General features: G+C 43.2%; 1 protein-coding gene across 1 annotated transcript; it reads left to right on the top strand.

Annotated features, from left to right (window-relative positions):
* The first annotated feature begins 818 nt into the window (after positions 1 to 818).
* LOC129862064 (BLOC-1-related complex subunit 5-like) lies at positions 819 to 14,444 on the top strand. Its single transcript, XM_055933397.1, has 5 exons — positions 819 to 1,021; positions 1,143 to 1,243; positions 12,844 to 12,987; positions 13,178 to 13,335; positions 13,576 to 14,444. Exons 2-5 carry the CDS (start codon positions 1,186 to 1,188, stop codon positions 13,807 to 13,809), a joined length of 594 nt encoding a protein of 197 aa, XP_055789372.1. The 5' UTR covers positions 819 to 1,021; positions 1,143 to 1,185; the 3' UTR covers positions 13,810 to 14,444.
* Positions 14,445 to 15,185: the final 741 nt, after the last annotated feature.

The following is a 15,185-nucleotide window of genomic DNA, read 5'->3' as shown; positions in this document are numbered from 1 at the left end:
TCACATCAAGCATTTCACACATGTTATCCAGATACTGACTGTTAGCACTTGGTGGTCTATAGCAGCTTCCCACAAGAATGTACCTGTTCAATGTAAAGGAAGGAAAAGATGTGCCAAGTGTGGAGGGGAACATGATTATGGTGAATGTGGGAGCAATGAGAAGGGTAAGTGTTGTAATTGTGGGGGGGGGCATAGTGCAGAATTTGGTAGGTGCCAGGTGCAGAGAGAGGCTAGAGAGGCTCAAAGGTATAGAATTAGTAATGATGTATCGTATGCAGAGGCGGTAAAACAGATTGGTGGGATTACAGTGTGGAATGATGGAGCTTCCATGGCTGCTCCTGTACTAAGTGGACCTAATGTCGGTGCTTGTGTTTCTGCTGGTCCTGGCATGGTTTGGAGGCCTGTTCAGAAATCTTGTGCTCATGAATAGGTGGTGTCAAAGGACACTTTGATAATGAATAAAGTTGACTTAATAGCTTTTATGAGGTTATCAATACGACTTGGGTTGTGGAAAGCAGAAATGGCAGGTTGAAGGTTATTGTGGAGACGGCAAAAGTGATATTAGTGGTCAGTTACTGTTGAAATGGTTGTTGACATGCTGAACAATCCTAAGGGTGGAGTGTTTCAGCATGGATATATATAGATCAAGTTTAATGGGGTTGGGGAGGGGATTTGGGGGAGGGGAGGGTGTGGTAGAAGTTAGTGGGGATTTATTTGTTATTTTATTTTCATGGTAGTACAGAATTGGGCAGATCATGATTGGTCGTACATTCCAGCACAGTAGATGGCAGCATGCACTTAAACGATTGTTTGCTGACCGCCATGATAGCATAGAAGAAGAGGAAGAGCGGTGGTTGTGTGTGTTTACGGAAGTAGCTAGCTAGTTCGATATCTTTCAGCTTGTTAACATATTTACTTCAATTAAATATAGTTTGCTACATCATGAAACAATCATGATGGTAAAAATATAATAGAAATCAAAACAGACGTGGTCTAACAGAACAAGATAAACACAACGAAGGTAAGAGATGTGCTAAGCTAGCTAAAGGCAACTTAGCTAACGTGGCTTGTTTATCAGTCGAATGTCTGCGTGGTACAGCTAACGTTCGCTTGAAAACTAACTTATCTATGTTTGGATGTAGGTCTCCTGAGGTGGTGAATTGAAGCCATAACATAACTGACACCATGGGGGCCGAGCATAGTGGTGATTCTGAGCACAAACACTCCGACTACAGTTCCTCGGGTAAGAAGGGAGGACCGGCAGGTTGTCTGCAGTGGTGGGAAAAGTACCCAATTGTCATACTTGAGTAAAAGTAAAGATAGCTTAATAGAAAATGAAGTCACCCAGTAAAATACTACCTGACTAAAAGTTTTTAAATATTTGACTTTAAATATACTTAAGAATCAAAAGTAAATGTAATTGCATCAAAAGTAAATGTAATTGCTAAAAAAACGACTTAAGTAGTAACGTTACTTTAAGTATTTTTACTTGAGTACTTTACACCACTGGTTGTCTGTGTGTGCGTCCCAGTAATGTTATTTATCCTGAAGTGTAAACGTTCCCTACTTTCCACAACTCAAAACCATATTCCTTATACCAGTAATTTCCTTTCAAGTCAGTGAAAGGAGGTGAACAAGTGCATACTTTGGGAGGAAGGAGACGTAGCCGTTGACGCACAAAGTTCTAATGCTATATTATTCCCTGAACTCTTGCACATAGAATACTCAAATGTGTACTTGTCATTTTTTCCCTCTAAGATGAGTGCATGCAGAAATATCAGCCCACTGAGAGAAGAACAAGATTGAACTTCACTCAACTGTCTAGAGTTTTCCCTGTTTACACTGTCAATGTTTCCTTTTATTTTGGGAATTGTGATCGAATCAACCCAAAATTAGCCACTTTCAATGCAACATACTGAAACAAAACGAACTATGCAAGATATTTTGTTGTAGGCAGAACACATCAGAGAAGGATTCTATTGTGCCCACAACTCAGCCTGTACTCTACACAGACCGGTGTGGCATAACCAATCAGAGCTGCAGTAGGCCTATATGCAAATAGACCATTACAATATATGGATCTGTGCCATTCACTTTGAACTGGATTGTGTTTACAGCTGTGGTTGTGAGTAGGGCTGTGGTGGTCACAATTTCATCAGCTGGTGATTGTCAAGCAAATAACTGTCATTCTCACGGTAATTGACTGTTAATTAACATAAACACATTTAGCCTCTACTGGCTTCCACACACAGCATACAAGCCATTTTAAAAAGTCGAATAAATCTATTGTAATATAGTCTAAACCGTCACAATAAATCCATTATTTATTTTAGACAAGTCTAAAGAAGCACGGAAGAAAAGAATAGCATATTCTGAGTTGTCCTTATGTTAGGTCCTGATGCCCAAGTGGATGTGGGCTACACTAGTTAATTTAGCAGAAAAGATTTGCTTATAATTCTGTGGCATTATTTTATAGTATGAATAATACAATTGAACAATGCTGGATAAAATATAAATATTTTCTCCAACCGATTTGAGTGTGCACATGCGGCTATTCTGTGTTAAGCGGTTAACAAAGAAATAGCTTCTTCTATATGCTTAATTTAGAGTTATTAATTTAACTTTAGTTTTTCTACAAATGTTGGGCTATATGTTTTGATTTAATACATTGTAAGGTTGCATGATGCGATTAATGATGAGCATGAGCTCTGCTTTGTTTTTTTGCGCAAGATGTACACACTTCAATAGTCTCTCATTCACAATTTGACAAGTACTTGATAATGGCTCGAATTTCACAGCGGCATCCCCTTTGTGGCTGTAATGCATCCTAAAAAATCCCTGCTTTTTGTGGCCCTGAGTGCTGCGTTGTGCCCGTTGTGCCCGAAGCTTCTCTCACTCACATGACTCTCCATCACCTGATCAGGTCTTTCTCACAGGCTACAAGTGAAGACCGACACATCAGGGACGCAACTGCTCTCGTCCTTATCCAATTCCGAGGCGCATATTGAAGCACGCCTGTCCAACATCACTACTCTGGACGGCTCTGACTTAGAATACGTGGACAACTACAAATACCTAGGTGTCTGGTTAGACTGTAAACTCTCCTTCCAGACTCACATCAAACATCTCCAATCCAAAGTTAAATCTAGAATTGGCATCCTATTCCGCAAACAAAGCATCCTTCACTCATGCTGCCAAACATACCCTTGTAAAACTGACCATCTTACCAATCCTCGACTTCTGTGATGTCATTTACAAAATAGCCTCCAATACCCTGCTCAATAAATTGGATGCAGTCTATCACAGTGCCATCCGTTTTGTCACCAAAGCCCCATATACTACCCACCACTGCGACCTGTACACTCTTGTTGGCTGGCCCTCGCTTCATACTCGTCGCCAAACCCACTGGCTCCAGGTCATCTACAAGACCCTGCTAGGTAAAGTCCCCCCTTCTCTCAGCTCGCTGGTCACCATAGCAACGCCCACCCGTAGCACGCGCTCCAGCAGGTATATCTCTCTGGTCACCCCCAAAACCAATTCTTCCTTTGGCTGCCTCTCCTTCCAGTTCTCTGCTGCCAATGACTGGAACGAACTACAAAAATCTCTGAAACTGGAAACACTTATCTCCCTCACTAGCTTTAAGCACCAGCTGTCAGAGCAGGTCATAGATTACTGCACTTGTACATAGCCCATCTATAATTTAGCCCTAACAACGACCTCTTTCCCTACTGTATTTATTTATTTTGCTCCTTTGCACCCCATTATTTCTATCTCTACTTTGCACATTCTTCCACTGCAAATCAACCATTCCAGTGTTTTACTTGCTATATTGTATTTACCTCGCCACCATCAATCAATTTTATTTTATATAGCCCTTCGTACATCAGATAATATCTCGAAGTGCTGTACAGAAACCCAGCCTAAAACCCCAAACAGCTAGAATGCAGGTGTAGAAGCACGGTGGCTAGGAAAAACTCCCTAGAAAGGCCAAAACCTAGGAAGAAACCTAGAGAGGAACCAGGCTATGAGGGGTGGCCAGTCCTCTTCTGGCTGTGCCGGGTGGAGATTATAACAGAACTATGCCAAGATGTTCAAAAATGTTCATAAGTGACAAGCATGGTCAAATAATAATCATGAATAATTTTCAGTTGGCTTTTCATAGCTGATCATTAAGAGTTGAAAAACAACAGGTCTGGGACAGGTGGCGGTTCCATAACCGCAGGCAGAACAGCTGAAACTGGAATAGCAGCAAGGCCAGGCGGACTGGGGACAGCAAGGAGTCACCACGGGCGGCAGTCCCGACGCATGGTCCTAGGGCCCAGGTCCTCCGAGAGAAAGAAAGAGAGAAGGAGAAAATTAGAGAGAGCCAAGATTTTCAAAATGTTCATAAATGACAAGCATGGTCAAATAATAATCAGGAATAAATCTCAGTTGGCTTTTCATAGCCGATCATTAAGAGTTGAAAACAGCAGGTCTGGGACAGGTAGGGGTTCCATAACCGCAGGCAGAAGAGTTGAAACTGGAATAGCAGCAAGGCCAGGCGGACTGGGGGCAGCAAGGAGTCACCACGGCCGGTAGTCCCGACGTATGGTCCTAGGGCTCAGGTCCTCAGAGAGAAGGAGAAAATTAGAGAGAGCCAAGATTTTCAAAATGTTCATAAATGACAAGCATGGTCAAATAATAATCAGGAATAAATCTCAGTTGGCTTTTCATAGCCGATCATTAAGAGTTGAAAACAGCAGGTCTGGGACAGGTAGGGGTTTCGCAACCGCAGGCAGAAACAGTTGAAACTGGAATAGCAGCAAGGCCGGGCGGACTGGGGACAGCAAGGTGTCAGCATGCCCGGTAGTCCTGACGTATGGTCCTAGGGCTCAGGTTCTCAGAGAGAAAGAGAGAACGAGAGAATTAGAGAGAGCATACTTAAATTCACACAGGACACTGGATAAGACAGGAGAAGTACTCCAGGTATAACCAACTGACCCTAGCCCCCCGACACAAACTACTGCAGCATAAATACTGGAGGCTGAGACAGGAGCGGTCAGGAGACACTGTGGCCCCATCCGAAGAAACCCCCGGACAGGGCCAAACAGGAAGGATATAACCCCACCCACTCTGCCAAAGCACAGCCCCCACACCACTAGAGGGATATCCTCAACCACCAACTTACAATCCTGAGACAAGGCCGAGTATAGCCCACAAAGGTCTCCACCACAGCACAACCAAGGGGGGGCGCCAACCCAGACAGGAAGTTCACGTCAGTAACTCAACCCACTCAAGTGACGCACCCCTCCTAGGGACGGCATGAAAGAGCACCAGCAAGCCAGTGACTCAGCCCCAGTAACAGGGTCAGAGGCAGAGAATCCCAGTGGAGAGAGGGGAACCGGCCCTGGAGAGACTGCAAGGGCGGTTCGTTGCTCCAGAGCCTTTCCGTTCACCTTCACACTCCTGGGCCAGACTACACTCAATCATATGACCTACTGAAGAGATAAGTCTTCAGTAAAGACTTAAAGGTTGAGACCGAGTCTGCGTCTCTCACATGGGTAGGCAGACTGTTCCATAAAAATGGAGATCTATAGGAGAAAGCCCTGCCTCCAGCTGTTTGCTTAGAAATTTTAGGGACAATTAGGAGGCCTGCGTCTTGTGACCGTAGCGTACGTGTAGGTATGTACGGCAGGACCAACTCGGAAAGATAGGTAGGAGCAAGCCCATGTAATGCTTTATAGGTTAACAGTAAAACCTTGAAATCAGCCCTTGCCTTAACGGGAAGCCAGTGTAGGGAAGCTAGCACTGGAGTAATATGATCAAATTTCTTGGTTCTAGTCAGGATTCTAGCAGCCGTATTTAGCACTAACTGAAGTTTATTTAGTGCTTTATCCGGGTAGCCGGAAAGTAGAGCATTGCAGTAGTCTAACCTAGAAGTAACAAATGCATGGATTAATTTTTCTGCATCATTTTTGGACAGAAAATTTCTGATTTTTGCAATGTTACGTAGATGGAAAAAAGCTGTCCTTGAAACAGTCTTGATATGTTCGTCAAAAGAGAGATCAGGGTCAAGAGTAACGCCGAGGTCCTTCACAGTTTTATTTGAGACGACTTTACAACCATCAAGATGAATTGTCAGATTTAACAGAAGATCTCTTTGTTTCTTGGGACCTAGAACAAGCATCTCTGTTTTGTCCGAGTTTAAAAGTAGAAAGTTTTCAGCCATCCACTTCCTTATGTCTGAAACACAGGCTTCTAGCGAGGGCAATTTTGGGGCTTCACCATGTTTCATTGAAATGTACAGCTGTGTGTCATCCGCATAGCAGTGAAAGTTAACATTATGTTTTCGAATAACATCCCCAAGAGGTAAAATATATAGTGAAAACAATAGTGGTCCTAAAACGGAACCTTGAGGAACACCGAAATGTACAGTTGATTTGTCAGAGGACAGACCATTCACAGAGACAAACTGATATCTTTCCGACAGGTAAGATCTAAACCAGGCCAGAACTTGTCCATGTAGACCAATTTGGGTTTCCAGTCTCTCCAAAAGAATGTGGTGATCGATGGTGTCAAAGGCAGCACTAAGGTCTAGTAGCACGAGGATAGATGCAGAGCCTCGGTCTGACGCCATTAAAAGGTCATTTACCACCTTCACAAGTGCAGTCTCAGTGCTATGATGGGGTCTAAAACCAGACTGAAGCATTTCGTATACATTGTTTGTCTTCAGAAAGGCAGTGAGTTGCTGCGCAACAGCTTTTTCTAAAATTTTTGAGAGGAATGGAAGATTCGATATAGGCCGATAGTTTTTTATATTTTCCGGGTCAAGGTTTGGCTTTTTCAAGAGAGGCTTTATCACTGCCACTTTTAGTGAGTTTGGTACACATCCGGTGGATAGAGAGCTGTTTATTATGTTCAACATAGGAGGGCCAAGCACAGGAAGCAGCTCCTTCAGCAGTTTAGTAGGAATAGGATCCAGTATGCAGCTTGAAGGTTTAGAGGCCATGATTATTTTCATCATTGTGTCAAGAGATATAGTACTAAAACACTTAAGTGTCTCTCCCGATCCCAGGCCCTCGCAGAGCTGTGCAGATCCAGGACAGCTAAGCCCTGGAGGAATACGCAGATTCAAAGAGGAGTCCGTAATTTGCTTTCTAATGGTCATGATCTTTTCCTCAAAGAAGTTCATGAATTTATTACTGCTGAAGTGAAAGCCATCCTCTCTTGGGGAATGCTGCTTTTTAGTTAGCTTTGCAACAGTATCAAAAAGAAATTTTGGATTGTTCTTATTTTCCTCGATTAAGTTAGAAAAGTAGGATGATCGAGCAGCAGTGAGGGCTCTTCGGTACTGCACGGTACTGTCTTTCCAAGCTAGTCGGAAGACTTCCAGTTTTGTGTGGCGCCATTTCCGTTCCAATTTCCTGGAAGCTTGCTTCAAAGCTCGGGTATTTTCTGTATACCAGGGAGCTAGTTTCTTATGACAAATGTTTTTCGTTTTTAGGGGTGCAACTGCATCTAGGGTATTGCGCAAGGTTAAATTGAGTTCCTCAGTTAAGTGGTTAACTGATTTTTGTCCTCTGACGTCCTTGGGTAGGCAGAAGGAGTCTGGAAGGGCATCAAGGAATCTTTGGGTTGTCTGAGAATTTATAGCACGACTTTTGATGCTCCTTGGTTGGGGTCTGAGCAGATTATTTGTTGCGATTGCAAACGTAATAAAATGGTGGTCCGATAGTCCAGGATTATGTGGAAAAACATTAAGATCTACAACATTTATTCCATGGGACAAAACTAGGTCCAGAGTATGACTGTGGCAGTGAGTAGGTCCAGAGACATGTTGGACAAAACCCACTGAGTCGATGATGGCTCCGAAAGACTTTTGGAGTGGGTCTGTGGACTTCTCCATGTGAATATTAAAATCACCAAAAATTAGGATATGATCTGCTATGACTACAAGGTCTGATAGGAATTCAGGAAACTCAGAGAGGAACGCTGTATATGGCCCAGGAGGCCTGTAAACAGTAGCTATAAAAAGTGATTGAGTAGGCTGCATAGATTTCATGACTAGAAGCTCAAAAGACGAAAACGCCATTTTTTTTTTTGTAAATTGAAATTTGCTAACGTAGATGTTAGCAACACCTCCGCCTTTGCGGGATGCACGGGGGATATGGTCACTAGTGTAACCAGGAGGTGAGGCCTCATTTAACACAGTAAATTCATCAGGCTTAAGCCATGTTTCAGTCAGGCCAATCACATCAAGATTATGATCAGTGATTAGTTCATTGACTATGACTGCCTTTGAAGTGAGGGATCTAACATCAAGTAACCCTATTTTGAGATGTGAGGTATCACGATCTCTTTCAATAATGGCAGGAATGGAGGAGGTCTTTATCCTAATAAGATTGCTAAGGCGAACACCGCCATGTTTAGTTTTGCCCAACCTAGGTCGAGGCACAGACACAGTCTCAATGGGTATGGCTGAGCTGACTACACTGACTGTGCTATTGGCAGACTCCACTAAGCTGGCAGGTTGGCTAACAGCCTGCTGCCTGGCCTGCACCCTATTTCATTGTGGGGCTAAAGGAGTTAGAGCCCTATCTATGTTGGTAGATAAGATGAGAGCACCCCTCCAGGTAGGATGGAGTCCGTCACTCCTTAGCAGGTCAGGCTTGGTCCTGTTTGTGGTTGAGTCCCAGAAAGAGGGCCAATTATCTACAAATTCTATCTTTTGGGAGGGGCAGAAAACAGTTTTCAACCAGCGATTGAGTGCTGAGACTCTGCTGTAGAGCTCGTCACTCCCCCTAACTGGGAGGGGGCCAGAGACAATTACTCGATGCCGACACATCTTTCTAGCTGATTTACACGCTGAAGCTATGTTGCACTTGGTGACCTCTGACTGTTTCATCCTAACATCGTTGGTGCTGACGTGGATAACAATATCTCTATACTCTCTACACTCGCCAGATTTAGCTTTAGCCAGCACCATCTTAAGATTAGCCTTAACGTCGGTAGCCCTGCCCCCTGGTAAACAGTGTATGATCGCTGGGTGATTCGTTTTAAGTCTAATACTGCGGGTAATGGAGTCGCCAATGACTAGGGTTTTCAATTTGTCAGAGCTAACGGTGGGAGCCTTCGGCGTCTCAGACCCCGTAACGGGAGGAGTAGAGACAAGAGAAGACTCAGACTCAGACTCCGACTCGCTACATAATGGGGAAAACCGGTTGAAAGTTTCTGTCGGCTGAATGAGCGACACCGGTTGAGCATTCCAACAGCATTTCCCTCCAGAAGCCATGAGAAAGTTGTCCGGCTGCGGGGACTGTGCGGGGGGATTTATACTAACGTTACTATCTGTACTTACTGGTGGCACAGACGCTGTTTCTTCCTTTCCTACACTGAAATTACCCTTGCCTAACGATTGCGTCTGAAGCTGGGCTTGCAGCACAGCTATTTTCGCCGTAAGGCGATCGTTCTCCTGTATATTATGAGTACAGCGACTGCAATTAGAAGACATCATGTTAATGTTACTACTTAGCTTCGGCTGTTGAAGGTGTTGACGAACCATGTCCAGATAAAGCGTCCGGAGTGAAAAAGTTGAATGAGGGAAAAAAGTTGCGATGGAAAAACTAAAAATATAAACGGTAATTAAAAACAGAAACAAAACAAAAAACGTAAAGTGTCAGCTAGCAAAGTAAAGTAAAGTTGGCAGCAAAACGCACAGCAACACGTCTGCAGATTCCACCATGGCCTTTTTTTTGCCTTTCACCCCCCTTATCTCACCTCACTTGCTCACATTGTATATAGACTTATTTTTCTACTGTATTATTGACTGTATGTTTGTTTTACTCCATGTGTTGTTGTATGTGTCGAACTGCTTTGCTTTATCTTGGCCAGGTCGCAATTGTAAATGAGAACGTGTTCTCAACTTGCCTACCTGGTTAAATAAAGGTGAAATAAAATAAAGAAAAATTATTGGAACAACGGTCCATATTTACTTTTCGTCAGCCAACAAGATGAGTAGGCCTAAAGGAACAGCAAAAGCACTAGCCTATGTCAATCTACTATCCCCATAGTACAAAAGTCCACCTATTCTGTGTGAGAAATAAATATTCCAGACATAGTCTGGGACAGTTGTGGGATGCAATAGATCCTAAATGAATAGAACCACGAGCATCAAAAAAACATGTTTTATGCAATGTGGCTATCGCAACAGATCAGAACGTTTAACTTAAAATATTGATAAACTATTAAACTATTTATTCACATTATAAGCGCAGCATTGCACACATGGTAGTAGGCTGTAAGTGCGAATGTTCCATTAGTGGAAAACACCATTATCAAAAGTGACCGCAAATTCAATTGTGCATGTAATGCTTTTATTATAAAGGGGTGTTTTTAGGGTGAAAATGATCTTCCCCAAACTTGAAACTCACATGCTCCTTATATGCCAGTTAGGCTCTACACCCCTTGTAAAGCGGATTAATGTGCTTAATTTTAAGAAGTTATTTGGCCACTTTAGTTGTGATACAAACTTTATTAACAAATATAGGCGTATGGGCTAGGCCACATGAGGTGTGCGACTACAATTCGAAAAAGTTGCAAACAGATAGGCATTGTTTCTTATGCTGGGCATCATTCACAAGTGATAATAAATTGTCTTTTTATCTTTTTATGTCAGAGTGATTTAAAGGGACAATAAGAGTGGGAAAGGGGGATACCTAGTCAGTTGCATAGGGAAAGGGGGATACCTAGTCAGTTGTATATGGAAAGGGGAATACCTAGTCAGTTGTACAACTGAATGCATTCAACTGAAATGTGTCTTCTGCATTTAACCCAACCCTCTCTGAATCAGAGAGGTGCGGAGGGATGCCTTAATCGATATCCACGTCATCGGCGCCCGGGGAACAGTGGGTTAACTGCCTTGCTCAGGGGCAGGCAACAGATTTTTACCTTGTCAACTCGGGGACTTGATCCAGCAACCTTTCGGGTTACTGGCCCAATGCTTTAACCCCTAGGCTACTGAGTGCTAGTGCTGAGTACCAGGCAGTTAACAAGTTTAGTAGGCTACTAATGATCAGCAGCAGCATCAGAGCTTGGAGAAGCTAGTTACTGTTACTAAACGGTCATGTGGAATTTGACTGCCTTCATGTCTCGTGACCGCCGATGTGGCGGTAATACGGGCACCACAACAGCCCTAGTTGTGAGTGGATGCCCTTGTTTTGAGATCAAAGCTAGAGCTACATGTTTTTGTCTTAAAGTGGCCGTGTTGTATTTTGAGCCCGGCTATAAGTAGCAGATAGGCAGAGGGTAGCATAATTTGTCAGATTCTCAGTAATAAAGGTATCGGAATAATAATGTGGAAAAGGTTAAGGTTAATGTCAAGCCCTGCATGTTTTTTTTTATCAAAGTGCTATGGAATGTAGGCCTTCATTAAACACCACACATTGGTTGCTACTGTAGGCTGAATGGGTCCTCAGATCCTCAAAATATTACTGCACCTGTACATAGCCCATCTATAATTTAGCCCAAACAACTACCTCTCCCCATACTGTATTTATTTATTCATTCATTTTGCTCCTCTGCACCCCATTATTTCTATCTCTACTTTGCACATTCTTCCGCTGCAAATCTACCATTCCCGTGTTTTACTTGCTATATTGTATTTACTTCGCCACCATGGTCTTTTTTTTGCCTTTACCTCCCTTATCTCACCTTATTTTCTCACATTGTATATAGACTTATTTTTCTACTGTATTATTGACTGTATGTTTGTTTTACTCCATGTGTAACTTTGTGTTGTTGTATGTGTCGAACTGCTTTGCTTTATCCTGGCCAGGTCGCAATTGTAAATGAGAACTTGTTCTCAACTTGCCTACCTGGTTAAATAACGGTGAAAAAAAAATGTTAAACAGCTGCACCATCGAGAGCATCCTGACTGGTTGCATCACTGCCTGGTATGGCAACTGCTTGGCAATATATCACTGGGGCCAAGCTTCCTGCCATCCAGGAACTCTATACCAGGCAGTGTCAGAGGAAGGCCCTAAAAATTGTCAAAGACTCCAGCCATCCTAGGCATAGACTGCTACCGCACGGCAAGTGGTACCGGAGCGCCAAGTCTAGGTCCAAGAGGCTTCTAAACAGCTTCTACCCCAAAGCCATAAGACTCCTGAACACCTAAGCAAATTGCTACCCAGACTATTTGCATTGTCCCCCCTCTTTTACACCACTGCTACTCTCTGTTGTTATCATCTATGCATAGTCACTTTAATAACTCTACCTGCATGTACGTATTACCTCAACTAACCGGTGCCCCTGAACATTGACTCTGTACCGGTACCCCCCCTGTATATAGTCTCGCTATTGTTATTTTCACTGCTGCTCTTTAATTACTTGTTACTTGTATTTCTTATTCTTATCCATACTTTTTAAACTGCATTGTTGGTTAGGGGCCCGTAAGTAAGCATTTCACTAAGGTCTACACCTGTTGTATTTGGTGCATGTGACTAATAACATTTGATTTGAATGATAAAACAACTATTTCCATGTTAAAATGTTATGTTTTCGCAATTGTTTTTGATGGTAGTCCTCTCTCGTAAGCCTACATTATGATCAAATAGGCACAGTAGCCTACTTGGCCACTGTTATAACTGTAATTTAAAGAGTGTACAGCCTCAGTGTTCACAGTAAACATGCATTGGAAGTTGCACAGAATTTTCACAACTATTCCCTATTTACTGCACTATTGCTGACCAGGGCCCATAGTCTCATGTCATTTTTTAAGGAGCCTCTCTAGCGGTTAGCTATCTTTCAACACAAAAACAATTACTAATAGATGGAAAAATCTATTGAAATGCTTTGTTGTTGCAGTGGTTCCCTCTCCAGCGAAGCAGAAGGCTAAAATGGACGACATTGTGGTGGTGGCTCAGGGGACACAGTCATTGCGCAACATCCAAAATGACCCTGATGTCATCAAGCTTCAGGAAATCCCCACTTTTCAGCCCTTGTTGAAAGGTAAGCTAAGAGCCTCTAATCAAGATCTAGACCTGTCCTCTGTCTTTACAGTATTGTAATAATATTCCATATGAGAATGTGTATTTATGTGTAATTATGGATAGGCCTAGACATTCCTTTATGACCATGAAGTCGACAGAAAGAGTGATCATAGATTATGCTTTGAGGGTCAGTCTGTCCATGTCTCTAGGTGTGCTGAGCGGACAGATGTCCCCCAGCAGTTTGTGTCTAGAGAGGCTGGACTCTGCCCAGGTGCTGCAGCTCTGCATCCGCTACCAGGACCACCTGCACCAGTGTGCCGAGGCCGTGGCCTTCGACCAGAACGCCCTGGTCAAGAGGATCAAAGAGGTTAAAATCACCTCCCCTGTCTGTGCATGCAGGCACCTCTCCTTTCCTTCATCTGCACCAGTCTGACAGACCAGAGTCTGGGGAAAGCAGCTTCCCCAATAGGCCTCCATCTTCTTTAATTTGTCTTTGGTTTTCATATGCGCATAGATAAGGGAGGGGAAGAAGCCACGCTAGTCTATTGAAATATAAACAATATGAAATTGTTAGAATGATCTCACACTTTCCCTCCCTCCCTCCCAGATGGACCTGTCTGTGGACACATTGTTCAGCATCATGCAGCAGCGTCAGAAGCGCTATGCTAAGTACGCTGAGCAGATCCAGAAGGTGAACGAGATGTCCATGATCCTGAGACGTATCCAGATGGGCATTGACCAGACCGTCCCCCTGATGGAGAGGCTCAACAACCTGCTACCGGAGTGCGAACGCCTGGAGCCCTTCAGCATGAGGCCAGACGGGGACGTTGCAGCCAAGTAGAAGTATCTCTGCCTGGGTATGCTGATACACTCACTGTCATGGCCCTCTAGTCTAGCCTTTAATGCCTCCGCCATTTTAAAAGCTCTTTATTGAACCATTCATGTTGAATAGAAGAGAGGGAGGGAGGGAAAGAAAGAAAGACTCTGCCCAGCTTGCTCCCCAATCCATCCTAAACCCTTCACGTCCACAACTTACCGTCCCACAGGCCCTGGACATTTAGCTCAGCCACTCAGCATAAGCAGTCCCTACCCCATGCACCAGATGTAGTGTGTTTCTGGGACAGCTGAGTGAATTGGAAGACTGCAAAACAGGAAGTTTACATGATGATTCACTGAAGGGAACCTGCTTGGATCTTTGATTACTGGTACTTTGTCCACAAGGAGTGTGGTGTCAAAATGACTTCCAACAATGACTGAATCTCCAGAAGTAATATTAGTCAAACATGAGCTCTGAAGATAAACTCCTGGACCTTCAACTGGCAGTATTTTTGTTTTGGGGGGAAACATTTTTATTACGCTAAATTATTTTGAGTGTTAGGTGACTGAATATGTTGGGTTTTCCATTAGTATTTTAAATGGCTTACATAACAACAAATGCAAAATGTTTATTTGGAAAATAAATTAATACTTGAGAAATTTGAATCATTTCAATTTCTTGCAAAGTTTATAAAGGTTCTTATACTGTTCCGTTTAAAGAATCAGTTAAATAATCAGATACTGACCCTCTCACTTGGATATGATGATTAGTTATAGGATATTGCCATTTGGTGTTATAACATAGTATATACACTTAGTGTACAAAACATTATGAACACCTGCTCTTTCCTTGACCTAGACTGACCAGGTGAATCCAGGTTAAAACTATAATCCCTTATTGATGTCACTTGTTAAATCCACTTCAATCATTATAGATGAAAGGGAGGAGACAGGTTAAAGAAGGAGTTTTAAGCCCCGAGACAATTGAGACATGGATTGTGTATGTGTGTCATTCAGAGGGTGAATGGGCAAGACAAAAAGTACCTTTGATGGGGTATTGTAATAGATGCCAGGCGCACCGGTTTGAGTGTGTCAAGAACTGCAACGCTGCTGGGTTTTTCACGCTCAATAGCTTCCAGTGTGTATCAAGAATGGTCCACCACCCAATGGACATCCAGCCAACTTGACACAACTATGGGAAGCATTGGAGTCAACATGGGCCAGCATCCCTGTGGAACGCTTTTGACACCTTATAGATACCATTCCCATAAAATGGTGGCTGTTCTGGGGGCAAAATTGGGTGCAAATCAATATAAAGGTGTTCCTAATGTTTTGTACACTCCGTGTAGGTTCCCCTTGTTCTAGGTTCCCCTTGTTCTCTTAGCATGTGGCCATTCAATT

Source organism: Salvelinus fontinalis, chromosome 9 (assembly GCF_029448725.1).
Source record: "Salvelinus fontinalis isolate EN_2023a chromosome 9, ASM2944872v1, whole genome shotgun sequence".
In the NCBI taxonomy this organism is placed as follows: domain Eukaryota; kingdom Metazoa; phylum Chordata; class Actinopteri; order Salmoniformes; family Salmonidae; genus Salvelinus; species Salvelinus fontinalis.
This window is presented reverse-complemented; position numbering and strand designations above follow the sequence as displayed.

Excerpts from the sequence above, each read along its gene's own strand:
- LOC129862064 (XM_055933397.1), top strand. The coding sequence starts at position 1,186 with ATGGGGGCCGAGCATAGTGGTGATTCTGAGCACAAACACTCCGACTAC. Across the intron at positions 12,988-13,177 it reads TTTTCAGCCCTTGTTGAAAG|GTGTGCTGAGCGGACAGATG; the intron begins GTAAGCTAAGAG and ends CCATGTCTCTAG. Across the intron at positions 13,336-13,575 it reads TGGTCAAGAGGATCAAAGAG|ATGGACCTGTCTGTGGACAC; the intron begins GTTAAAATCACC and ends CCTCCCTCCCAG.